Source organism: Mesocricetus auratus, unplaced genomic scaffold (genome assembly GCF_017639785.1).
Source record: "Mesocricetus auratus isolate SY011 unplaced genomic scaffold, BCM_Maur_2.0 Super-Scaffold_100676, whole genome shotgun sequence".
Classification (NCBI taxonomy): domain Eukaryota; kingdom Metazoa; phylum Chordata; class Mammalia; order Rodentia; family Cricetidae; genus Mesocricetus; species Mesocricetus auratus.
Window position 1 is genome coordinate 5,947,581 of NW_024429266.1, and position 27,995 is coordinate 5,975,575.

The window sequence follows — 27,995 nt, forward strand, 5'->3', positions numbered from 1 at the left end:
ATTAGCATCATTCGCTCCTTGGAGACCCCTTTTCACTTTCAGAGGAGGCCTTTACCTGTGGTGGTCACCCCTCTGCCTCCTGGTTTGCTTCTGTATCATCGAGGTGGGAACTCCCAAAGGACGTAATGAAACAGCTTGAGTCAGGAAGGCGCTGGCGGCTCACAGTGGAGGACTCATTCCCTCGCGGTGGGGAGGGCCTGGCACAGGGGAGAGGTCGCATTGCATCTGCACTGGTGGAGCAGAGGGGAAGCATTCGGTGTTCAGTTGGCTTGCTTCTGCTTTCTCTTTTCTTCCGTCTAGGACTCCAGCCTAGGGATGCTGCTGCCCACACTCAGCCGGCGGTTCTCTCTTCTCATTAAAGCTCCTTGGAAAACAGCCTCGGAGCTGCAGCCGAAGGTATGTCTCCTAGCTGATGTCAAATCAAGCTGACACTGAAGATGAACCGTCATGGGCAGTTCATGACTCACAGACTGGATGAGGAAGCATGGAAGCGTGCGAACCGAACAGAGTCACACGGGGTAAGGAGTTGCTGCTGCTGTGTGTTTCTGTGTACGGTAGACATTAGAAGTCTCCGATACCTCTCTCCTTCGCTTCTAGTGGCCTTTCGACAAAGCCAGAGGCAGACCATTTCAGGCACAGCGCTGGCTGTGCCCTTGTGCCTCGGGTTTTGGTGGGATGGTCCTTAGGGTAGCTCCCTGACACGGTCACAGGCTTGCATCTTCAGCTTCACTAAGCTGCCGAACACGGAGGGGCAGGACACTCACCTAGGAGGGCTCTAAGGTAACACCCAGAGCAGCACTGGTGATCTAACTGCACCTCCCGGATTCAGCACCCACAACAAACTCCAGTGGAATCCAGAAGGAATGCCATGCATTTCTCCTCACAACAGCTGTAACCAGGTCGAGGGGCACAGAGAAGTCCATGGCAACAAACCTAAAAGTTTGGAATCAGTTTTTAAAAAAGCATTTTAAAAATAAGCAATTTTACATTTAAACATAGAAATATCCATTTAATCAAGAATACCGCATCCCTATGGAGCATAATTATTTTCTCCAAGGGCCTTGAAAGGTGGCCATACTACTTACAGCTGTAGAAATGTATTCTCCAGAATCGTACAAATTCCATAAATGTTAGTTGATACAGTGCAGCTTTTCTTCCCTTCTTCAACCTAGCTTTGCTGTGTGTTATAACATCATGTAAATGAAAATGTAAATTACCTTTAGACTGCCAATGCTTCCAGTATAAAGGCACTTAAAATAGTAAATGAACCATTTCCTTCACATATATATCTTTATTCTAACGATGGATTAACTTGAAGACACCACACCAAGGCGAGCTGCTTCTTGCTCATCCTTTTTGTTAAATAAATTGAATTTTCCTTATAATGCATAGGATCATTTATTTATGGACCCCAGTTTTCCAATAAGACAATCTCTTTTCCCTTTCTCTCCTTCTCCTTTTTCCCTCTCTCTGTATACATACACACATATGTATATATACATATATACACATCCATGCAAACATACATCACAGCAGACATATACCATAGACTACTACAACACAAAAACAAATTTATATGGAAATTAATTTTGAAAAGTCCTTTTTACTGTGTTTTTGCCAGGAGCTAGCTGCAGAAAAAAATTATATGCTTGAATAATCAAATAATTATCTGTGTCTTTATGCTCTATAAAAAAAATCAAACCCTGAGTGGTGGCTGGAAAGTAGCACTTGGACTTGGTAGGAGTCACTTCACTTAGACATTTCTTGTGGGAGAAAAATCAACACTGTTTACTGAGATCTTCCCATTGCTGTTTTGGTGATGCCTCCATGTGGGAGCAAGCTCAGAGTAGTGACTGAAACATGGCATAAGTCTTCCATAGTCCCACCCACTCAGCCTCTCATCTACAGAGTTACCTGAGAGCAAAGAAATGGACTCTGACCCAGCCACTTGGGCACCTTTCCTAAGCAATCAGTAACATTTATTTTGTTGGATTTAGTTGCTAGCCATGAGTATTTAAGACCAGTCTCACTACAAGCTTAAATTGGATGTCTCTTCCTTCCAAAGCCATATTCTGCATAAAAAGTATGCAAAGTTATGTACCATGCCTAAGAGGTCTGTGAGAACACTTGCTTTTTTAAACAATTTCTAAACTTTTCATCAAAGGAACTCAATATCAACTCCTATACAAAAAATACTAGACAATATATGTTTGTTTTTCTAAAAGTTCTGCATTTTAACCTGCAAGTACTTTATACTAAAAGAGTTCCCATCATGAGCTTTTTATATACTTATGCACACTCATGTATGTGTATACCACCCACACTCACACACACACACACACACACACACTTGAATTAAAGCATAATAAGTTTAGAGATATAAAAAGTGTAAGGTTGCCAAGTGACTGGCTCTAAGTATGCCTTACATAGTAAGTACCACTAAGTAAGTGGCAGCCATAATAACTCTTATTTCGATCCATATTGCCTCAGAAACTCACTTTATTAATTCTGGAGTTCCTTTCTAGTGAATCTTATGGATTTAGGAGTAGCCTTAGTCATCAAGTGTGCAACGCTGTGATAAATAGGACATTATTTCATTAGATGAGATCTTACCTTCAAAACAAGTCGTTTTCTATGTTGTTTGTCAATAGAAGCCATTTAACAAAACCCTCTGTCTGGCTGTATTATTGATCTGATTCCTAAACAGCAACTGATATGAGCATTAATCTACAAATGACCATAATTCTAAAATATTTCTGACACACCAAGAGCAGTCCTATTCATGGCAATGTATCAGTGTTGTGGGGAAAAAAACCCAGCCCTTTGTAGCTGAATGGATTTGTACAATGAAAACTTCGAGTCCCTCAAGCTGATACTAAATTGGGGGGCCCTCACCATCCTAATAAAACCATGTTTTCTGAAAAGGGGATGGAAAATGTGAAGGCTGAAGTGGTCATGAGGTCAGGGGGATTCTGACAGGAATACTTTCTTCTCTGTGTGGTCTTCTTAGAATAAGATGAAAAGCATTTATCACAGTAGAGTGTGGTGTGGGAGGGCTTCCAGCGGCACATGGGAAAAGATCTACCTGAGTTTCTGGAGAGCAGCAAGCCTGCCCACAGGCATTTTCAGGGTGCTGACTCTTGACTGCCTTGCATAGCTCGTCACTGTGTTTCTCTGTTAACTTGCGGGTGTCAGGGCATGGATGCCATGTTTTCCATAAAAAGGTCATATCCGAGGATGGTACCATTCGGATTTTCTGGTGTCACCCAATCTGTTTGAGCAGATCTGCAGCAGGTGAAAGTATACATATGCATGTAAATACACATAGATATACATATGTACGTGTGTATTGTGTGTGTGTGTGTGTGTGTGTGTGTGTGTGAAGGGAGAAATCTGCTTCATAATGACACATATGTGGGACCACTCCACTCCAGGCTAGAATCAATACCATTGAAAAGACAACAATGAACACAACTGCTATCAGCCTTATTCACTCAATCTTCCAGATTGGTCAGAAGGGTCTTATTTAGACACTATTCTCTGCTCACTTGATATATGCTAGTGCATATGCTAATATACACGTACAGTCATATCCATGGTCTAACACACTTAATGTATATTGGTGAATATGCTAATATACATATACGCTCATGTCCATGAACTAACATACTTAATATATGCTGGTGCATATGCTAATATACATGTACACCCATGTCCATGGACTAACACATTTAATAAATGCTGGTGCATATGTTAACATACATGTACGATCATGTCCATGACTACCATTCAGCTTGTTTTAAGACTCAATCCAAACTGTTTTCGTTTGGGGAGAACAATACATGACAGGTGTCTAGAGGTCTCTCACTTGAAGTTTCAGGGGCAAGAAGAAATCATCCCTGTGAGGAGTCAAGAGAACCCACAGGCTATCGGGTTTGCTGAAGAGAAACACAAGGAGGAATTCTTAGCAAACCGCAAAAACTGGAGTAAGGCAGATGTAACCTCCTCTCTATACATCATGTCCTTTACAAAACCAAAGGGAGAGGACAAGTCATCCGGCTGGTACCTGGAAGACGACTGTGAAACCTGTGGGCAGTGTTAGCTTCTTAGACACAGCTGTCGATGTCTCCCTTCTTTGCTATATGATGTCTTCAAGAATGCCAGCGCTGTTCCAGGAAAGCCTGTGAGAATCTCAGAGCACAGCACAGAATCTGGGAGCTCTGAGACAATGGCATCATCTCTCTGTCTGGATCTGACTGTGTAAATCTCTATGGTTGGTTCCTAAACCAACAGCCAAAATCAATTCCCAAATTGAGAAAATCTTCAGTATCGCTAACTTCTTCCAGTCTCTGACATTTCCTCACATTTGAATCACTGATAAGTAGATTCGTCTCTTCGGTAAGTCTTTAGCTCATACATGGTTTGTGGCCAGAGGTCCAGGACTTAGACATTTCCGTGATTAATACCAGTGCAGAGAACATTTGGCTTTTTAAAAGTTGAGGAACCATTCATTTCAGACACAGATATGCTTTTGGGGGCTGGTATATGATGAGTGTACTACAGATGATCAAAATTTCCTGCCTTCTTAGTGATAGGTTAATATTACATTTGTGGTAAATGAAATCAGAAAAGTAAAACTGCCCAAGAGAGAAGAAATGAAAGCAGAGTGTCCTGGTAGCTCACATCTGAAATCCCAGCACCTAGGAAGTCATGGTGGGGGAGATAGCCAAGAGTTTGAGGCCAGTCTATGCTGTCTCAAAACATAAAAGAACAGGAAAAGATTAATGATCAGATTAACACTATAGAATCTGCCTGGAGTCTATGCATACGATGTCTCTATGAGTTCTCAATAAGCAGAACGTGGTTAAAAGTTTGAAACTATGCTCTAGAAAGTTCACATATTTTTGAAGGATAGCATGGCCCACTATGCCTTCTCTCAGAAACATAAAAATGACTAGTCTATTTATCATCAGTGTTTTTGAAAACTGAGTGGAATTCTGACATGAACACTAATTCCCATTTTGCTATTCTTGAGTCTGTAGGGTGCTTTATTACACAGAGAATGTTCTAGTAGTACATGAATCAAAGCAAGGCATGAACCTGGGCCCAAGTCTCAAGCCATTATTTTTCTTTGATTGTGTTTGTGTTGGGAGCATGTGTATCATAGCATATGTGTGGAGCTTGTGGGGATCCTGGTTCATCAAACTTAGGTCATGAGGCTTAGTAGCATCTATCTTTACCCACTAAATGACTTCACTGGCCCAACATTAAGTGGCACCCATCAAAGTTTCACAGCAACTTACATTGGAGCATTGTTTTTCTGTCACTGTGTACGAATACTTAAAATTATTTTTAATTTTGGATCTGATCAGCATTCTCAGTGACATCACTTTCAGAAATCCAATTAAGCACAAACATTTATCTGAACAGGCAGCAGTCAAGATAAACCTTGATGTTTTAATAGAATGATGAAATTATCATTTCATTTTCTAGACAGCATACACACAGTATCCTGCAATGAGGCTGCAGAGAGGACACTAACATGCCCATTCGAGGGATTCATAGGCTAATACAGCCATTGCTGTTTCCCCAGAGATCCAACTTTGAAATTAACTCTACCATCTTCAGATGCCGCATCCATATTCCCTGCAGAAATGGAGAAGAGCAATCACAATGCCCTCTGTGTGTGGGTGTGTGTGTGTGTACATGCACATGTGTACATGCATACGTAGAGACCAGAGGTCAACTTCAGGTGTCATTTCCTCAGGAGCTGCTTGCCTTCATTTCAAGATACGGTATGCCGCTGCACCTGAGGCTCACTGACTAGGCTAGGCTGGCTGGCCAGTAAGCCCCATGGCTACCCTCCTTGGCTCTTTATGTCTGTATTGATAATATAACTCATGCCCTCATGCTTATGCAATAAGTACTTCACCAGCTGAGCTATCTCCTAAGCCTGAAACACTACTTTAAGTGACAGTCAAGGTTCTGACAGGCCAGGGAATGACATTCACAGTATCTTTAATAGTCTGTGATAAAAGCCACCATGGGCACACATATACAACAACACAAATCACAGGGGGTCAGACATTCCAGTCAGACATTTCTTTTGAATTCTGTCATTTGGTAATTATAATTCTATATCTGCTATACTGCATGATGATACATCCGTCCTTATAAAAGCCATCACTTCTGATAAACATGGACGCTATAAGGCAGTGGGGATACAATATTTTCCCTTTACACAGGTAGAGGCTGAAACACTATAAGTCAGGATGCTGTATGAGTGAGGTTTCACAGTGATGCTTTGTTCCTGTATTTTAATGTTTTATCCCTATTTGTCAAGACAGCTTATTTGAGTCACAAGGAGAAAAACTATATGCTTCCAAGACAGACTAAACTGCTGCAGGTTAAACAGGTTTGGATTTCTGATTCTTCTAAGACAAGTCTTTCAAAAAAATGTATTGTTTTGTTACTCATTCATGCAGCATTCATACTCCTCAATAATATTCTACACTATGTTATCAGAAAATGATGAGAATACTTCAAATATAAAACTAAACATATGCATTTTTTTGGTTTTTATGAGACAGGGTTTCTCTGTATTGTTTTGGGGGCTGTCAGACCGGCCCGGCCTCAAACTCACAGAGATCTGCCTGCCTCTGCCTCCTGAGGGCTGGAATTAAAGGCATGCACCACCACCGCCCGGCCTAACCACATGCATTTTGATGACATGTTAACTTTTGAATTTTGAGAACTTTTTTGAGTATCTTGATTGATTTTAAATATTCAACATATCAAAGATTTAACTATCCTATTGAGACGTTTACTGAAAACTGCACCGAGTAAAAGAAGAAAAAGGCAAAGAAAACATATTCGGACACACCATGTTAATGTGAAATAAAGTCAAATGCTTTCACTTTAATTTTTCAAGACATGGTTTCTCTGTATAGCCCTGGCTCTCCTGGTACTCTGTAGATCCAGCTGGTCTTGAACTCACAGAGATTCACCTGCTTCTGCCTCCAGAGTGCTGGAATTAAAGGTATGCACCACTATGGCCTGACAGATGGTTTCATTTTTAAAACCAAGGTCACTCAAAGAAGATATCATGGGAGACACAGATGTGAACATGAATAGATGGTTAAGATAGCAGAGGGAATTCTGGGAAGAACCAACACAGGAAAAGGAAGGGGACAGTGGAAACCACTCAGCATGTAGACAAGCAGGCCAGCAATGGGTTCATGCTAATCAGTGAGGTCATAGCTACCAATCACCAGACACATGTTTTAATGTAAAAAGAGTTGTGGAGTCCTCCCAACACCATGCCAGGTGGTTTGAGAGTGAAACTGGGCAACTGTTCAGTGTTATTATTGCCAAAAACAAGCAGCCCCTTTAGAGTTGATACCTGGGATGAAGAGAGGGAAACCAGGAATGTCAAAGGGCACGAACGGGCATCAGTGGTGTGATAGCAGTGGAAGTGTACGTTTAATTCATGTAGGAATTTCAGTTATCGCTCCGGAGGTGTCTGCAGCGTGATGAGTCTATCTGTTTGAGAGTTACTTCAAAGGCAACATCAAGGTTCTGAAAAGTTCTGAGGACACCACCAGTCCATCATCCTAACCAATCCAAATAAACAGAGGCTGGGGAGTTTTTCAAAGTCCAAACGATAATGAATGCTTACTAAACACCTAGTGCGAAAGCAGGCATCATTCCATCTCTATCATTGAAAGAGACAGGTGATGTCCCTTTGATCATTAAACTTACATTTTGCTGGAGGGAGATGAACGGTAAACAGCATATGAATAACTAATACCTCAAGTCATGGTCTGAGGAGGCCTGGCTCTTCCATGCAGAAATACAAAATAAGGATGAAACAGAGTGAGATAGTCGATGCATGATCCAGGTTTGAGTTATCCTTGTGCTTGACTTGTTGGAAAGGAAGTAAAAGAATCCAGTAGCCCTGGAGTGCACCGAGCAAGAGACAGAATGTTAGAAAACAAGACTCACTGACTGCTGGGATGGAGCTTGCCAACTGTGTGGGATTTCATAGGCTAGGAAAATAAATTTGGATTTGGTTTTGAGTGTGTTGGATAACCACTGGAGATTTCTGAGCCAAGATAGGAAAGGGAATTTTTTTTTACCTAGTATTCCCACTCCTCACCCTCCCACACACTCCCTAGGTTCTGGAAATGGGCCCCAAGTACGTCATGCAGAGAAAGTGAGAGCAGAGAAATTGGCAGTCACTGCTTCTCGTGGTTTGTGTCTGAAGGATGGAAGTATCTATTCCTGATTGGCTATCTCTAGAGTGAAGTGTGGCTAGGAGGTCCTGGGGCTGTCTGATGGAGGACCCTGGCTTAGCAATTATCCTGGAAATGACCCTTGCCTCTCAGTTAGAGCATGCTGCTGGCCAGAGAAGGAGCACAGTGACTTTGCACTGATGATGAAGAGCAGGCAGCGCCATGTTAACCTTATCATGATGGAGATAGGCAAGATCCATGAGCCAAGTGATTGACGGGTAAGATGCAAGGCTAGGCTATATTGAAGGAACTTAACCCAGGGTGCCAGGCTTGTGGGATGTGTGGGATTCTTTGAGGTTTCTCAGGAGGTTTCACTGTTTGGTACCACAACCATCTGCAGCAGAGATATCACACATAGGGAATGTGGTTATGTGAAGACCCTCTTGTGGGACTTTTCAAGGGAAACATACTTGTCCAGGAGAGCTTCATCTGACACCCAAAAGTCCATGCTGGCCAGCGATGGCAGCTAGTGAGTGACACGGAAAGAAACATACTGGATAAAGAGTAATGGGTAGCAGATCAAAGAGGAGGGAAATGCAAGCAGTCATCATGCAATAAGGTCTGGGCCTGTGGAACAGTAGAATATTTGAGGTAAACATGAACTTAATATTTTGCTAGCTATGGAATGAATCTTGTAATAGTTGATCATGAATATTTATCACCAAAATGAGCCTCATTAATTAGAAATAATTTGAAAGTCGTAAGATGACCATATCTGAAGCTGTAAGCAAGTGCATAGAAAGTGTCTCCTCTCTACACCTAACTGAATTTAGGCAGATTACAAACAGGTTCCATAACTGAAACAGGGAAAACGGGATGAGGATGATGGCAACAGACACAGGGAAGGACACGTACGAAAAACTGGCTCAGAAACAAGTCAACTGAACTTGGTGGTTAATGAACTTGGTATTAAAAAAAATAGCCAAATTGGGTCAGCATTGTGGCCTAGCAGGTGAAGAGTTTCCCACCAACCTGGACTTGATTTCTGGAACTCACATGCTAGAAGAGAGAACTGGTAAGTTGTGATTTGACCTCCTCATGTGTGCTGTGGCCGGTGCACACTCAGCCTCCACCACACATAACAAAGTGAAAACATAATTTAAGCTGGAGTTTAAGTAGAGTTACCCTACAATGGGGGTCTTCTCCCGGACACAAAGCCTAACAAAAGCCAACTGCCAAATACAGGTTGCCCCTTTTCAAATTGTTGGTCACTGGGGTCTCATAGACTCCCTCTGCAATTATAGGCTGTTGACATTGCTCTTGGTTACCCTGTAGAACTTGGTGGTAAGATCTTATTGCTGAAGACACCACATACTTGAGTCATAGGAAATGGAGAAACCAAGCTGGCACTGTCCTGAAGTTTCATTCTTCCTGGCCAACTTTCATACTGCTGGAAGGTTCTATGAATGTTACCATGGGAGAAAAGTCATCAACAATCTTGCCCAGCTGTGAACTCTGCATGCTACAGTACTGATTGGCTTGACAAGATTTATCCATTGGGTGCAATTGCAGCATCAGTGTTATGGGATTCTGATTACATTTAAAGTCCATTGCACAAGAAAACTATTAACTGATTAAAAACTGATGACTGGCTAGGCCAGAGGATTGGGGAGGAACCAAATAATATCATTCTGCAAAAGGGGCATACTAGCAAACTGACTCCTAAGTTCTTATGCTCATCGCTCAGCCCATCTCTCAATCCTCATCAAAAAGCTTCCTTTCACAGTAGATGTTGACTAATACAGAGATCCATGTGTGGTTAACATAAAGAGGATAAGTAGACTAGAATACTCAGGTCTAAATGAGACATCTATCTAATCACAACCTCTGAACCCTCAAGGTTCAGAGATCAGCCCTGAGGAGAGGGGGTAGGAAGGTTATAGGATCCAGAGGTAGTTAATGAATGTCCTTATTTGAAATACTATTTATTGGATATGACAAGGCCATGGCACATGTTAACTAATAGTGGCTGTGACTATACACAAGGACCCCTAAAAATCAGGGTGGGGATGACAAGGGATGTGCTCATTGGGTCCCGTTCCTAACTGAAAAGCTGTTGGCCACTGATGGATGCTGGGGGAGGTGGAGGAAGCTTTCTTCAGGGATGCAGCCCTGAAAGATCACCAGTGCTCCATTAGATGTCCGTGAACATATGGACCATGCTATGCAGATTCATCAGTAGGTTTTCAAAAAGAGAGTGGCCATAAGTTTGGAGGAAACAGTGGTAGTGGAAGGGATAGAGGGGATAGGGGGCAACTGAAGGAGAGGAAATAGTATGGTGAGATGGATTTAAAAATTATGTGCATGCATGAAACTCAACAAAAAATTCAATAGATGAAAATGGTCAAATATATGCACTTTTATACACGGGAAGGTGGTGCGTTTGCAGGAAAAGATGACCAGAGTGGTAAGAATTAACTTTTGGTTTCAGGAGACAGAAGTGACAAGAGACATGACAAGAGAAAACCCATAGGCAATTGGACGTATGGGCATAGATCAGGGACAAAACTGGGTCACGGGCCATTGAGACGGCATGACTGAAACGTTGAGAAAGTCGACAGTATCTGGGTAGGAAGTACATATCTCTGTTGATGGCACCCAGAGTTAATGAGTATGGTTGCAAAGGGGCCCAGGAAAAGGGTTTCAGAGAGTTAGGGTTAGGGAGAATCTGCAGGCCAAGCTGAGTGCAGGGCTGCAGGTACAAAGGCCACTTCTGTCCACATCTGGATACTTCAATGACTGAGCTGCTGCTGTGCAGGCTACAAGAGGTGGGGAAACCAGTGAGGATTTGGGAAGGAGAAGGGGGCGTAGGCACGTGGTGGTGACGGAGCTTCTGGAGTAAGTTTCAAAAGCCCTCTGTGATCACAAGACACCAAGTTCTGTGCCGCAGTATTGAGCCTACAGCAGACCTACCGTGTGAAAAGCCTGAAAAGTCTTCCCCTTAATTTCTTAAGATTCCAAAATAAATCCCAGGCCACATTGAAAGTAATTTCCAACTGTTCATATTAGCAAGTTAGGGAATTTAGAGCAGTGGTTCTCAACTTGTGGGTTGTGACCTCTTTGGCAAACCTCTATCTCCAAAAATATTTACCTTATGATGCATAACAGTAGCTAAACAAGTTATGAAGTAGAAGGATTATAGTTGGGGGTTCCCCACAACATGAGGAACTGTATTAAGGGTCACAGTGTTAAGAGGGTTGAGAACCTCTCATTTAGAGGATATGTGATGGAAAGATAATTTAAAAGGTTGGATCTTACAGCCTGATAGTTTCCTTATTGAAATAAATAAAATCATGATATATATGATTATATAAAGTCATATATATATGATTATGAAATCATAAATTACTACCTTCAGATCAGGTCTGAGTCCCTGAAAAAAAATCAGAGAGAGGTGATCTCTGATAAAGGAGAGACTGACATCTAATGACACAGAATTAAAACTTAGGAGCTCCTCGGTTTCTCCTCAAGCATAAGGTAAAGAAAGGAGAAATCTGTTAACTGAAGACCCTGACCTCTGACACTAGACTCAGCTCTGAGTTAAGTAATTTGAAAATCCACTGGGATTTATGTACTCACTATGCTTGTGTTTTAACTGTCCTTTGGAAGAATCCAACCTATCACGCTTCTATCATGATGACTTCTGAAATGTTGCTTTATAAAAATATTCTGGGCACCATTCTGACTCTCCAGGCAAACTTGAAAACAATTATTTTGTAAGCATTCCAAGGACTTTATACCTCAGACGCTGCATCAGTAATTCAGCCTCAAACCAATGTGGCCTCAATTAAAGTCAATAAAAGAGTAGATCAGGGCTCTCTCTTGACTTCCCCCAGAGTTCCATGCCTGGAAACCATGGGCTTCAGAATACTGGCAGGGACAGGATAAGTCCTCTTCCTTATGTTTCTTTCCCAGCTTTTTGTTTGATAGAGACATCCCAAGCACACTTCTGAGCATCCCAGCACCCAGAGAAGCTGTCGGTTGGAGTGTTTGTCATATTTCAATCAAAGCAGGGGCCAGCCTGTTCTCCCTGCCCAGCACTCTCTCCACAGTCTCAAGGACCAGAATTAATGAATTAGCTATTGATTAAATTCCACTCTAGCAAATCCACCAAGGCAAATAAATGAACTACCCAGGGCACGTGTAGGCCATGGCCAGACATGTCTAGGGTATCGATCAGTAGTTAGCATTCTTTGGGGACACCGAAGCAGCTGATGATAAGATGACAAGCAGGGAATGCACAAGATGGAAAGAGAGCTTGTTTCTAAAGGGGCGTGTCCTGAAACTACAGTGGTCCATATGATCTTTCTGCATGCATGTGCACAGAATTTGGGGTATGTGACAAGAGCTTGCACTGCAGACGACATAGTCAAAAATCTAGGCATAAGTTAAGGTCAAAGACAAGGATGAATTGACACACTGCAGGCATCTAATCAAACAGGCTCATGTGATAGCTACATGTTATTAGAATGTAGCAACCTTAAATTTTGCTGACATTGCATTTTATCAAAGAATAAACATTAAAAAACATTGAAAATGTATGCCTTATAAGAAGCCAAGTTATTTGCAATGTTCTAGAAGTCAAGTCAATCTACTGATAATTTTCTGGGGGGATTTCACATTTGATTTTAACATATTGCTAACATAAAAGACATTAAAAAAACCCAGAAACTCAATTAACAAGTACTCACTGTCAGAAGCATAATGAAGTTGCACAGACAATGCTATACACAGAGGACCCTAACGGCGTTGGTGTTGGTATGCTCAGACTGAGGGCTTGGCAGCCCGTGCCCACTCCTTGCGGTTTTGCCTTTGGAAACACTGCCACGATGGCTCATTTGAAGAAAGGAAATATTTTACATGCCAATATTTGGTTGAGAATGGTGTTTATCATTTTGGTTAGATCCTTGGCTGAAAGGGGAAAGAAACCAAACCAAATTAGCCAAAGGCATTGCAAAAATGAGAAATATGGTGTGGGGGGCATCCTGTGCTGACCAGCATGGAGTAAGGCTGCTACAGCTGTCTTTCTCACATAGCATCCTGAGGAAGCCTGCACACACAGTGTTATCTGAGGACTCTGGGATGTAACCTTGGTAGGGACATCATGAAAGGCATTATGCGATGAAAAACGAGTGTCAGAGGCTACGCTCCCTGTTTCCCTCCCCTTCCATGTTTAACCCAGGGGTAGTCCCAGGACGGAACAGAGAACTGTGAAAGTGAAATCTGGGAGACTGGCAGCCTTTTTCCATCTTTTTGGTCAGAGTATGCAGAGGAGGAAAAATAGGGTCAGGACAAAGAGTGTGGGGCCAATTCCCCTTATGTTTTGTTCCTGTGTTTTCCTTCTTGGCCCCGCCCAAAGGACAAAGCTTTTCAGAGGGAAGCACCATGGCCTCCCAGGAATTTCCCTTCACATGGATAAAGAAGCAATAGTGATACCCATAGTTACGTGTAGCGACATCAAGTCTCCTTGGCTAATAGTTGACAGAGCAACTGAGCGGCTCAGTAAGTTTATAGATATCCAAACATTGCCGTGACTCAGCCTCCTCCACCTGACACTTATAAACACACTGACCAAAGCTGCACAGTCGCTCTGTTCAAGTCGTCGAAGTATATTCAGTAACTAAGGTAGATCGCATTCTGCGCCCTGAAACAAACCTTAGCTAATGCAAGAGAATGGAAAATCACAGACCAATGACCCTGGAACATATGAGAATTAAACTAGAAAAAAGTCTGTAAGAGTATCTGAAAAATCTTTATGAGTATCTGAAAAAATTCTAAGTATCTGTGAATTAGATCATCTCCTTGTTAACAATCTATAGGTCAAGAAGGCTCACCGGTCAGTAAAAAGTATTCTGAGCAAAGGAGAATGCAGCATCTCATACAATGTGTGCCACCTAAGTCAGGGCTCAGAGGGAAACTTAGAGCAGCAGGCTCTCCGCTTCATCTCATATCAACAAAGGAAGCTACTCTCTCGGAGGAAACAAAAAAGGTAAGGAGGAGGAAAGCAGTAAGGAGCAAAATTATCTGGAGTATCAGACAGAAAATAGCACTTAAGAAATCAATAATGATTCTTTCCAACTGTGCAGGCTGCCTCTGCACTTGGACGAGGGTGCCTTTGGTGGACAGGTGGGCTGTAGGTTCCGTGAGATCCCATTTGTCAGTCATTGCTCTAAATGCCTGGCCCTGGGGCCCTGTTCGGAAAGTGCTCTGTGTATTCTCTCCTTTCTTCCTCTATGAAATCAGGACATCAGGTCTCAGGATGCGGTTCTTGGTCCCTTTGGAGTTGAGTTTTGTGCAGGGTGAGAGATAAAGCTCTACTTTCCTTCTTACGTGTAGCTCTCTCCAGTTTGGCCAGCGCTGTTTGTTGAAGACACCATCTTTTCTCCAGTGTGTGTATTTGGCCTCTTTCTCAAAAATCAGGTTCACATTCTGACAAGTGGATCGTCAGTCCTATTACGTTGATCAGGTGTCTGTTTTTAAGCCAAATACCATGCATTTCTTTTTTTCTATACTATAGCTCTGTAGTATAACTTGAAATCCAGGATGGTGATATCTTCAGCAAGTGTTTTTCATCTGTAATCATTCGGGATTGTTTGGGCTATCCTTGCTTTTTGTTTCTCCAAAAAGGAACTTAAGATTATCCTTTTTAATTTCTCTATGGATAATTGTGTTGGGATTTTGATAGGAATTGTGTAAGATGGCTTTTAGTAGGACGTTTTTTTTTCACACCCTCACTCTTACAAAGACACCACATAATGCAGCAGGAGACAGTGGTCAGCGCAGAGACCACAATCCGTCAAACTGCAGAGAAGATACTATGCTCTGAATGACATCTATAGCATGCCTCCCTGCCCCGTTCTGAGGCTCAGGGTCTGTTGTGGAAGAGGGGCTGAAAAGATTCAAGCGTCAGATGATGGCAGTGGGTAACTGCCTAAACGTATCTGTGTTCTCCAGACATGGCAGGGTGGTTATACGTTCGAACTCACAGTGGTTGTGCCAGCATGTATGAGACCTGCTCAAGCTCAAGTCAGAAAAACTCTCAGCATGAATTTCTACTTCTAGTGGGGAGTTATGAGGAGAAGGAGGGTCAGTTTTCTTGCCTCCAGTAGGCCAGCCATGTTCTAGTGGAGAGCTACACTACTGCCACACTACACTACACTACACATTGGCACGGCGCGGCTTGGAAGCTGAGCTGGGCGAACAGGAAAGCAGGGTGAATCTGGAAAGAGTTTGGGGAGGCAGTTGAATAAGATCAAAATACGTTGTATGAAATTCTCAAAGAACTAATTAAAACCAGAAAAACATCAATAAAACTGAGAGGTGTTGCTTTTAAAATATCTTCTAAATTAAAACTGCAGAGGTGGCGCACGCCTTTAATCCCAGCACTTGGGAGGCAGAGGCAGACGGATCTCTATGAGTTCGAGGCTGGGCTGGACCGACAGCCTCCAAAACAATACAGAGAAACCCTGTCTCGTAAAAACCAAAAAAAAAAAAAAAAACACAAAAAACAAAAAACAAAAAAACAAAACAAAACAAAAAAACAAAATGCCAAGACTACCATGGAAGGAAACAAGTCAACACACACACTAAAAACAGCAAATCTGCTCATCAAACTGACAAACTGTTTGAAATCAACCAACTCTTTGCATATTCAAGGTTAAGATAAAAAAATCAGTTGGAAAGAAACAGCCAGAGAAACTCCAAATTATTTAGAAAATTGCATTCCATGTTAAAGGTTTTTCTCCAAGGTAAACTCTAGGCAAAAGTGGGTTTTATTGTTGAATTCCACCAGTGTTTAAGAAATACATAAAATAATGTTTTAATAATTTCTCTATAAAATAGAGAAGTAGCTCTCAGTCCTTTCTGAAGGGAAAGAATGAGCATGACAGCCAAACAAGGTAAAGGCATTGCCAGAAGAAGAGGCAAAGTGCAACCAGTTCTGTGAGCACAGCTGGGAACATCTGCAGATTGCAGCTCCCAGCTCCCAGCCACATGTAAAGAGGAGACCACATGGCAACCACGCAGGGATTCCCCCAGAGAAAGCAGGCTGGCCCATGGCTTTTAAATCAACGAATAATTAATCATCCAAAAAATGTAAAATGTAGGCAACTATGTGACATAATACTATACATATTTATAAAAAAAGAGTCTCTCGGAAAATGAGAAGTAAAAGATAATTCTTCAGCCTGATTAAAGGTTTCCTCGCTAAACTTCACAGGTGGCAAACATTCTTGCTAATGGTAAAGGACTGGAAGTGTCCTTAAGTTCGTTTTGCAGACCCATGTAGAATTCAGCAATCTACACTACAGCAAAACGCCCAGGGCTCACAATGAATTTAGCAAGGTTACTGAGCAGAGTTTTATTATATCAAAATCAATGGTCTTTCTACACGCCAATAAGAAACAATTAAATTTTAACTTACTTAAAGGAACATTAATAATTGCATTCCTAAAAGGAAACAATTAGGTACAAATCTAATGAAATGCCTTCAGTACTGTGTATTGAGCTCTGCCAAATGTTGATGAGATAAATGTGTGTCAAGCACATAAGCAATTTACTGTGCCCAGTACTTGGAAGATTAGATACTATTGAGACACAAATTCTCCTCCAATTGACTCATAGAGTCAATGCAGTCCTAATTAAAACCACAGAGATTTTTATAGATATTAATAAACTGTTTCCAAAAGCTACATGGAAAAGTGGAGTAAAATAAAAGCAGAAGCAAGCTTTACAAAGCTCAGACAGAAGAGTCAGGCTGCAAGTTTTCAGAGGTCACTATACATTTGCAATACTAGGCATTATATGATGCTGATGATCTGACATATTGATAAATTCAATAGAAAATTCAAAAATGTCCTATAAAATATGTGTATATTCACCTTTCAAAGCATTCAAAAGTTTGAAGTATAAAAAAGTCTTAATAAATTGTGCTGGAACTACAAAATACTTATTAAAAAATAACACAACATAAAAATTTCACTAACTTGTCCCACACATCAGTTTAATTAGTGCAGATATAAATTCAAAACATCAACAGACAAATGTTATAGGAGAAGAAAGATGGGAGGAATATAATATGTATTTTAGGAGTTTGTTTTGCTTTCCCACCTTCAACCAAGATCTCAGATATCCTAAGACGGTCTTGAACTCATTATGAAGCAGAGAAGCATCTCCTAAGCTTAGGTAAGGTAGAGTTCTTGTGTTAAACACTACATGTGCAAGCCAAACAACAAAGCAAAGGCAAAACCAACTCCGCTGTAAAAGACACAGTTAAGTGAACTGAGACAATAAGCCACTTGGGCTGGCATGGTGACTAATATCTACAGTCCTAGCACCTGGGAGGCTGAGAGAGGAGAATCAGGAGTTCAAGGTCTTCCTAGGTGTGGTGATTTGAATAGGAATGGACTCCATAGGCTCATATGTTTGAATGCTTGGTTATTAGGGAGTGCCATACATGAGAGGGATTAGGAGGTATGCCTTGTTGGAGTAGGTGTGTTATTGGGGGGGTTGGGGTGGACTTTGGGATTTCAAATGCTCAAGCCAATCCCAGTGTCTCTCCCTACATCTCTTCTTGCTGCCTGATGAATAGATGAAGAACTCTCAGCTCCCTCTCTAGCATCATGTCTAATTAATTACACGCTGCCATGCTCCCCACCATGATGATAACCGACAAAACCTCTGAAACATTAAGCTAGCTCCAGTTAAATGTTTTCCTTTATAAAAATAGCTGTGGCCATGTTGTCTCTTCACAGCAATAGAACACTGACTAAGACACTGTGTTACATAGCAACTTTGAGGATAGTCAGGCCTACAAGACTTCGTGACACCCTGGTTTCAGAATAGAACAAAACAACAACAAAATAAGTTCATACCTTTTCATACCTTAAGACAAGCCATAGACTAAGAAAAAAAATGTGAGTTATTAGACATAAACAATTCCCCCAAAATGTATAATGGTAATGGGGAGTACAGATGTTATGGATAACTTTGTCAATCCTTTGGCAACATCTCATGACTCAGCAGCCTAGTGGACTGATTCTGTACACCAGTGACTATGGTTCCATGATTGTTTTCTTAACATCTTCCTTTGAGTGTTTCGTCTTCTCTATAATGGGATGCTGTTATTCATGGTTATGTCTCGAGGACAGTCTAAGTTTCTAAGCTTTCCTAGTTTTTTTTCCTATTGCATATCTGTCTTATGGCATTTTCAAGGCCATAATCTCAAACTCTCTCCCCCAAAGTTTCAACTCAGTGTCCATATTCCTAACATCCACAATGTTCCTTCTTCTCATATAGTTACCCCTTTTATTTTTCTTGTGTCCTGGTTTTGCATCCTTGATAAAAAGATCTCCTTTAGATTAAAAGGTTTTCTGCACGTACACGGTTTCTGAGTCAATCAAATACTTTTGTTTATCTTGGTCCTTTTGTCCACCTTGAAGAGCAGCACACACACCCACATAAAAATGCTGGCTTGAAGATTATAGGTTTCATAGATTGTACACCTGAAGTGCAAGCTATTATTCATTTATTTATTTTGGAAGATCTCATATTCTATCATATGGAAGTAGTTTGTGTGATTCATTGTTTTCCAGATAAAAATGATCAGTTTCTTATAAGGAGGCATTTCTGATTGACTGCTTGAGTTTGAGAACATAGCTAGATAAGTAGCCAAAGGTGTTTGCTCAGGTTGCAGCCTCACTTAACCATTGATTTTTTACCTTTATCCAGCATCTCTGCTACTCTGTGCCTGGAGTCCATAATTCTTAATATACACTACTCAGTTTCACTAGTGAATAAATGACTAATCTCTTTGTAGTCGGACTGGACCACATGGGAGAAGAGAGATAAGTGGATACATATACAGTGGGAAGAGACCTTGGGTACTAATCACTATCTTTTGTAGATTTTCAGCTAAGTTCATCTTTGACCTTCACTCCATACATTTCTTCGTGGTGTCTCATGTCTCTCTATTCAAAGATTATCGGCAGAAAATTAAGCTTCTTTCATATTGCCCTTTAAGTCTTCCAACCAATATAACTTTACGAACCATTATAAATAATTTGGTTCTTCCAGATAAGTTCTGCTTCCAAAACTGGGCTCCAATCTGGCTTGCACTGGTGTCTCCTCTCTCACTTTGCTTGTTCTTGTGGTGTGCTGCTCACTTGAATAGTCTTGAATTAACTTCTCACTTTTGGAACTAGGCTAGCTTTAGTTTCAGCCATTTCCCCCTCTGGCATGATCTGTAGTAATATTCATAAGAGAAAAACTATGATGGAGACCCAGATATATTCCTTCAACTTTTCATAAAGCTTAGAGACTACTACATTTTGGTTGAATGTAAATGTATAACCTGAAGCACAATTCTCCAGTCATTCAGCAAGGTTTGATTTATAAAGATGCCAGAAGACAAGAACAGGACAAAAGCAGTCTCTTGAACTATAGGTATAGGTATTTTCTGACTTTAAGTGTTCTGCCCCCAAGACTCTTTCCATCCCTTATAATCTTGGCTAGACTGTGGAGTGTTTCCTCTGTTTTTCTTGCATGTTGTCAGTATTGACGTGACTTTCACACTATTTGTAAATAGTAAATATTTAGTTTCCCACCCTCACTATAGAACAGAACTTTAAATTTAGATTTGTATACCCCCTTTGTAATTTATTTTGCTTCTTATTTTATTATAACCACAAATAGGTTTGATTAAAAAATAAAGTCTCTAGTGCCCAAATAACATGTACATTCCTCCTTCTCATGGCAAGCGCCTCTCCCTGGCACACATTGCTAAATCCTACTGAAAGAATCGCGTTAATCAATGGATCAAAGACCTCAATATAAACCCAGCCACACTGAACCTCTTAGAAGAGAAAGTGGGAGGTACCCTTGAACAAATTGGTACAGGAGACCACTTCCTGAACATAACACCAGTAGCACAGACACTGAGATCAACAATTAATAAATGGGACATCCTGAAACTGAGAAGCTTCTGTAAGGCAAAGGACACAGTCAATAAGACAAAAAGGCAGCCCACAGAATGGGAAAGATATTCATCAATCCCACATCTGACAGAGGGCTGATTTCCAAAATACAATGAACTCAAGAAGCTAGTCACCAAAACACCAAACAATCCAATTAAAAAGTGGGGTACAGAACTAAATAGAGAATTCTCAATAGAGGAGTCTAAAATGGCTTAAAGACACATAAGAAAGTGTTCAACATCCTTAGCCATCAGGGAAATGCAAATCAAAATAACTCTGATATACCATCTTGCTCATGTCAGAATGTCTAAAATCAAAAACACGAATTATAGTTTATGCTGGAGAGGATTTGGAGAAAGGGGAACACTCCTCCACTGTTGATGGGAGTGCCAAATTGTATGGCCACTTTGGAAATCACTGTGACAGTTTCTCAGGAAAATGGGAATCAGTCTACCACAAGATCCAGCAATTCCACTCTTAGGCATATACCCAAAAGTTGCCCATTCATACAACAAGGACATCTGTTCAATCATGTTCATAGCAGCATTATTTGAAATAGCCAGAAATTGAAAGCAACCTAGATGCTGCTCATCAGAAGAATGGATGGAGAAAATGTGGTATATTTACACAATGAAGTACTACCCAGCAGGGGGAAAAACAAAACAAAACAATGGAATCCTGAAATTCACAGGCAAATGGATGGAACTAGAATAAACCATCCTGAGTGAGGTAACCCAGTCACAAAAAGACAAACATGGTATGTACTCACTCATATATGAATTTTAGTCATAGAGCAAAGGATTACCAGTCTACAATTCACACCACCAGAGAATCTAGGACACAAGGAGGACCCGAAGAGAGACATACATAGTCATCTGGAGAAGGAGAAAGGAACAAGATCTCCTGAACTAACTGGGAGCATGGGGGGAGGGGAAAGAGAGTTAGGAAAAAGAGAAGGGGAGAAGAGGAGGGGAGAGGAGGACATGAGAGAGAAGGAAGATTGAGTTTAAAGAGAAATCTGGCACTAGGGAAATGTCCAAAGATCTACAAGGCTGACCTCAACTAACAATCTAAGCAATAGTGGAGAGGCTACCTTAAAAGCCCTTCCCTGATAATGAGATTGGTGACTACCTTATATGCCATCCTAAAGCCTTCATTCAGTAGCTGATGGAAGCAGAAGCAGACACCCACAGGCAAACACTGAGCTGAACTCTGGAATCCAGTTGCAAGGAGGAATAATGAGCAAAGGGGTCATGACCAGGCTGGAGAAACCCACAGAAACAGCTGACCCGAACAAGGGAGAGCTCATGGACCCCAGACTGATAGTGGGGAAACCAGCATAGGACTTTACCAGACCTCTGAATGTGGATGTCAGTTTGGAGGTCTAGTTAACCTATGAGACCTCTGGTAGTGGATCATTATTTATCCCTAGTATACAAATAGACTTTGGGAGCCCACCCTAGACACATGGTGGAGGGTCTAGGCCCTACTCTAAATGATAAGACAGACTTTGAAGATCCTCAATGTTAGGCCTCACCCTCCTTGGGGAGCAGAAAGGGGATGGGATAGGGGGCCAGTGGGGGGCTGGGGAGGAGGGGAGGGAGAGGGAACTGGGATTGACGTGTAAAACAAGTTTGTTTCTAATTTAAATTAAAAAGGGATAAAAGAATCATGTTAATTAGAACCTACCAAATTAGACAGGAATGTATAGTCTGTTTGAAAACACACTCAAGAAGATAACATTTTCAACATGAGTAGCTAACATCCAGTTACTTGTGTTTGCTAATTGTTATAATTACTATTGGCTAAAGTCAATTGCCTTGTTAGCATTTCTATTGCTGTGAAGAGATACCATAACCACAGAAACTCTCATAAAAAACATTTAATTAGGACTGTTCAAATTTAATCCATTTTCATCATGACATGAAGCAAGGCATCATGCACACAGATGTGGTGCTGGAGAGGTAGTTGACAGCTCTACATCTTGCTCTGCAGGCAACAGGAAGTGAACTGTATCCCACAGTCGGCATAGCTTGAGCATATGAGACCTCAAAGACTGCCCTCACAATGACAAACTTCCTCCAAAAAGGTCATCCGTACTCCAACAAGACCACACCTCCTAACAGTGCTCTTCCCTATAGGCCACACATTCAAACACACAAGTGTATGAGACTGTATGGAAGTGGTTAATACCTATTCAAACCACCACATCAAGATACCTGTTTTTGTACTGATGGCAAAACAAAACAACCCCAAACCCTAGAAATGTGAGAATGAAAACACACCATGATGGATGGAGTCACTCTATGTGTGTTTGTGCACATGTGGTTAGGTAAAAGGTGATCAACATTGTTAGGATCAACGTTTGACAAGAAACAGCTCACATTTCCTTCTCTAGTCTCACTCAATATAGAGGGATCAGCAATCACAACCTTACTTCTGTACTGGGAAATGACATTCAGTTTTATTCCTGTTAATGCTTGATTGTTAGTATTTTTGAGTGTTATTCCTGTGCAGAGGCTATGCTAATAGTCTCTGTATCATTACAATTTTAATATATGTGCTGCCAAAGCAAGCACTTACTCTAATTTTTAGTTTATTTGTTGAGAGAACCCTTGCTCTAGACCAAGCTGGCCTTGAAGTCACAGAGCCATATCTCCAGCTCCAAATCTGAATTACTAATAGAGGACTCACTTTCAACCTCTGGTAATATCTCAGTAAGGAAAGAGTAAAGAAAGGGATTCTATTAAGAATCTGATAAAATTGTTAGCAGCTATCCAAATACTATTTGTTCTATGTATTTGAGATGTATTTTTAGCTTTAGAGATATCTGAGATAGATAAATCAAATATTTTCAAAGAGATTCAGTTATAAAGTGGCCATTCTAATTAAAATTAGAATTTTGCTTCACAAAAGAATTCATTAAAGGACACATTTAAATAAAGAGGTTCTCTTTACAAATGAATTCAAGTATCTGCTAATAGATGGCCAGGCAAGAGAATTGGAATCAAGAAAACAGGTTTTAATGTTTTTGGTATGCAGTATAGATTACCTGAGAAATACAAGAAATGTGATATGCACCAACACTTACAGCAACCTTTCAGTGAGATTTCTGTGGCTAAACTGATTTCTTTGATGTTTGCTTCCATTTCTTATGATCACAGTTGTTTAGATTGACTGATAAAAAGCTAGGTACCTTGAAGTAATATCATGGATTATAGGTATTGAAATGTCACTTGGAGTATCTTCCACAGTGCTGACTTGGGTTCCATTGCTTTTCACGCAGGCATCTTTTGTACCGACTTCCACCTGCAAAGATTAGTTTGGAAAGGAAGAAATACAATCATCTTCAAAACAGACCAGCAACAGCCTGAATCCACCTTCCCCCTCTTCATATGAATCTCTTCAAGTCCATACAGCCTCCTGGGGCTTAGTAAATATTCTTCTTTTTGATGTGAATTGAATTCAGTGGGATGAGCTCAGAACAGAATACAGAATTGGGCTCAGGACGATTGATTTAGTGATTAGCATGGTGATGTTTAGTCTGTGGCTCTGACCATTCACAAAGAGAAGGGCTTATTAATCTACTCAGAGCAGTCAAAGGATGGGAGACGCTCAGGTGCTGATCCACAAGCCTAATAGGTTACCCTTGCACAGTGCTCTGCAGATCTATAACCATGTGGTGTAATGATGATATCTCCTGGAAGTCTTGACACTTTGCAACAAATTGCCTAAATGCTAATGTCTAATGGGAGAAAAATGAAGCTCAGGGAAGCCTCCCAATAGGGCTGAGCTATTTTATATCCATTTGTTCCAGCTGCAATAGTATTGTCCCCTTAATCACAGCAGAAAAAAAATCATCATTCACCCCTTTAATTCTGCCACCTAGTTAGAATAAAAACCGAGAGGGTGGAAGAACTTAAGATTGGAAATGGGGCTCATCAAACATGAGTAAGCCAAAAGGAGTGTATCCAGAGGCTGGGAGGAAAACATGTGGATACACAGGAGAAATCTGGAGGAACAGCCACCACACTGTTAAACTCAACTGTGTTTATAGGGTAAACTCAACTGTGTTTCTTTTTATAAGTGATTTATTCTAAAAATTTATTTGTATGTCTCAACATAAGTATGTGTTTCATGTGTTTGCAGGTAGCAATGGAGGCCAGAAGGGGGTGCCAGATCCCTTGGAACTGAAGTTATGTGTGGTTGTGAGACACCTGGGTTCTCTGCAAGAGCAACAAGTTCTCTTAACTGCTGAGCCATCTCTCCAGCCCCTGAACATAACAGAGGTAAAAGAATGTTATGTACCGATGATCTTAAATTCTGCTGCTGTGTTTTTAAGTAAATCAACCTTCCAAGTCTTTATATCAGAACTGGAGCAAGATAGACGAGATTCACACTATATTTTGGAGACAACATTTTGTTCCCAGCACTGTTGACTCTAAACAGGGACTGAGCTCATGTTTATGGCACTGCATCAGCTGTGTTATCAATAGTTTTAATATTGCCTTTTGCGGTACTATTTTATAGACTTAATCATTATTGAGATCCTCCACTATGGCTAAGCACAAACAAGAAATACCTTTAAGAAAGATTATCTTAAAAGACAACGTGATAGAGTTAATGCTATAAATTTTTTGCATGTTGGAAGGTATCACACTTTGATACACAATGGGATTAACCCAAGTAACTCAACAAAACTCATTATGTCTTAACTATATACAATATATGTTTGAATGGCTCTTGACCAAATAATTTTTAATGTCTTATAGATGTATAATAATTGTTCAGGTTTGTAGGGTGAGACATGCACTTCACATGTTTACATGTTATGTGTTTATAGCATGCATTGAACAATCAGTGTAGTGAATGATGCTGTTTCCTTGCTTCTTCATGCTTGGAGCTTGAGTTTCTCCCTTCTAGCTATTGATAAAGTAGACGATTGTGCAATTAGCCCTTCACTCTGCTTCACAACATCAGAACTCACTGCTCCTAACTGAGTTTTGGTACCTATAAGCCAGGCTTTCTCTATTCCCAACTGTCATCATTTTTTTACCTCTAGTAAAAACCATTCTGCATTCAGACCCAGTACTGTTTATCTTGCACATCTGAGGAATCCTCAGACCTACACGTTAGCAAGTCTTTAAAGTAGGAGGCAGAGAAATCGGGAGACCCAAAATGTGGTCAAGATGCCTGATGTTTATCTGGGGATTTACTACATCCTACTTCTTCCTCTCCCAAATATTACACTTAAATTGAAGGACTAAACTACTTGTGCTTCTGTAAAAGACTTTCTGTTGACTTTGGGAAAGCATAACCCTGTGTTCTCATTCTTCCTTATGTAACATTAGGAGTCTCTACCCTGCAGATATCTGTAGTACCATATGTTGTATAACATGTGAATTAAATATAAATATTAGGGTTTACTATATATACTTGAAAAAACTTAAAAATCAAGTTTTAAAATTGAACTTATGATTCTTTTGGAAAGGGTTTCAGAAGGATTTATCCATTAAGATATCTGTGTATTTGATTAGTTTTAAAAACCAATCACTATTTTGTGGAAGAGGTTAACCTAGAGAAGTTTGGTTCAAAATAGCTGACTTAAATGATGTTTGACTTCATTAAAAAAAAGGCACGAAAATTTAACATTCAAATTTCCAGCCATGGATAACTATGCCAAATGTGATAGCATTGGACTACAAAAAAAAATGCACAGTGTAGATGTAAGGAAAAAACTCAAATTTTGGGTTCAGTTTTGATCTTCTGTCATTGTTTCAGTGATACCATCTGATTAAAATACACTTTCTTCTGGCCACGACTGACTCAGCCCATCAGTGTGAGTGAGGGCTTCTGTATTGCTAAAGGGGTGATCAGATCTGGTAATGACAGGCCTTGCTCCACAGGCCAAGGCTGAGCAGCACATGAGTACACAGCCTCGGTGTTCTCAACACCAGCCTGCACTCTCACACTCAACTCTGCATCTAAGTTTGTACATATGAGCACATGCATTTACTTACTTAATTTGGGGTGTGTGTGTGCATGTGTGTGTGCATGTATGAGTGCATGTGTGTGTGTGTGTGTTTGCATATATGTGTTTAAATGCCAGAAGAGGACATTAGGATCTCTTGGGTTTGGAGTTAAAAGACATTTTCAAGACACACAGGTCATTATGTTGGTGCCAGGATCCAACAGTAGTTCTCATGATAGCACAGCACGCACCCTCAGCACCCTCTACCACTGAGCCACCTGGCCAGCTCCAGAATTTTCAGATTTTAGAAGGTAAATAAATGATCAGGCTTCATTCTCAGAGTTCTGTCCTACCCTCCAAGGAAGACCTCACAGCGAAGCCTCCATCATCACCCCGTGTTCTTTGTTCACACAGCTGTAACTGGAAGGATTTGAGGCATCGTTCTATGAAGTGACTCACATGTGGACTACTGACCCTTGTGGACCCTCCCTAAGGATCCACACGTGCCAACGCCAGCCCACACGTGCCACGCTAATGCATCTCACATAGGTTGTTGGAAATGAAAACACAATTCGCGAAACTTTCTTTCTGTGCCTATTATTTCCTTTCTTTATGCTCTGTGGTTACTTACAAAACCAAGCTCATGGGTCACAGTAGGGATGGCTGGAGTATTGTAGTCAAATAAATGTGCTTCACCCTCAGACATGTAACATGGGCAGACACAGCACTCCTGGAAAATGTTCCCAGGGTCAAATAAAATCCTTGCATTTAGTGCCCTTTAGAAATTATTCATGAGATGCTCACCAATTTGAGAAGTTGCATAGATTATTTGAAACTTTACTAAGTTGCAGCCTCTTCTATAAACGCTGAGCCTCTAAAATCTTTTCTTCACATGCTCGCTCCCTTGGTCCTATTATCTCATGTATCTGACATTCATGTAAGATCTTCATTTCCTCCAGGACAACACTGTATCTTATATACTTCTGGACTCTGGTATGTCTCCTATTTCAGTCAGTAGACCCGGAAGAGGTCCAAGGGCTTGCCTTTGGGTAGACTATGCGCTCTCTGAATTCTGTGATAAATTTGCAGTGTTAGTGTATCAATATTCTCATAGGGAAGGAGGCATGGACCCCCAAGGACATGTCACATAGGTGAGGTTGTGGATTGTTTGCCGCACGATGAAAAGATTCATTCCTTCCATGCTTGGGTGAAATTCTTTGGCAGGTTTTTTTTTTTTTTTTTTTTTTTTGGTTTTTACGAGACAGGGTTTCTCTGTATTGTTTCGGAAGCTATCGGTCCAGCCCGGCCTCGAACTCACAGAGATCCGCCTGCCTCTGGCAGTTTTTTTAATTTGCCTTATTTTGTGTTTTCTTGTTGCATTCAAAATCAGGAATGCTAGTGGAGAACAGAATATTTCGCATCATCCATGCCATGCCTTTACAAAGGGACAATGGACACCCAGTGAGCTATACTACTTCCCTGAGTAAGATGCAGAAAAAAGAACAGAGAAAAAAATCTCTACATCTACAAGTTAATTCTGATGTTGATACCAAATAAAAGGCAGAGAGAGAGGACACACTGGGAAGACTGTTGTTTGGTGATAGTTTGATTGACTTCATTTCACCCGTGGGCATTTCATCATCTCCCTCATCAGCACCAAGCTCCATCCTTGCCAAGAACCGTTCATTTTCCAGGGGTTCAAGTCTGCAACTTCCTCACGGCAAGCAGCTTTCATTCTGGTCAATTTCCCTCTTCTCT

At 40.9% G+C, this 27,995-nt stretch overlaps 1 protein-coding gene and 1 non-coding gene across 2 annotated transcripts in view; both read right to left on the reverse strand.

Moving 5' to 3' along the window:
* Positions 1-27,995, reverse strand: part of Ush2a (usherin) — a 644,634-nt gene that overhangs the window by 173,865 nt on the left and 442,774 nt on the right. The window contains 4 exon segments of the mRNA XM_040738771.1: positions 765-933; positions 3,086-3,220; positions 3,222-3,285; positions 23,463-23,575. Coding sequence (XP_040594705.1) covers positions 765-933; positions 3,086-3,220; positions 3,222-3,285; positions 23,463-23,575 — 481 coding nt within the window.
* On the reverse strand, positions 22,739-22,845 carry LOC121137312. The gene has a single exon (XR_005874571.1). It is a non-coding gene; the product is annotated as a U6 spliceosomal RNA (small nuclear RNA).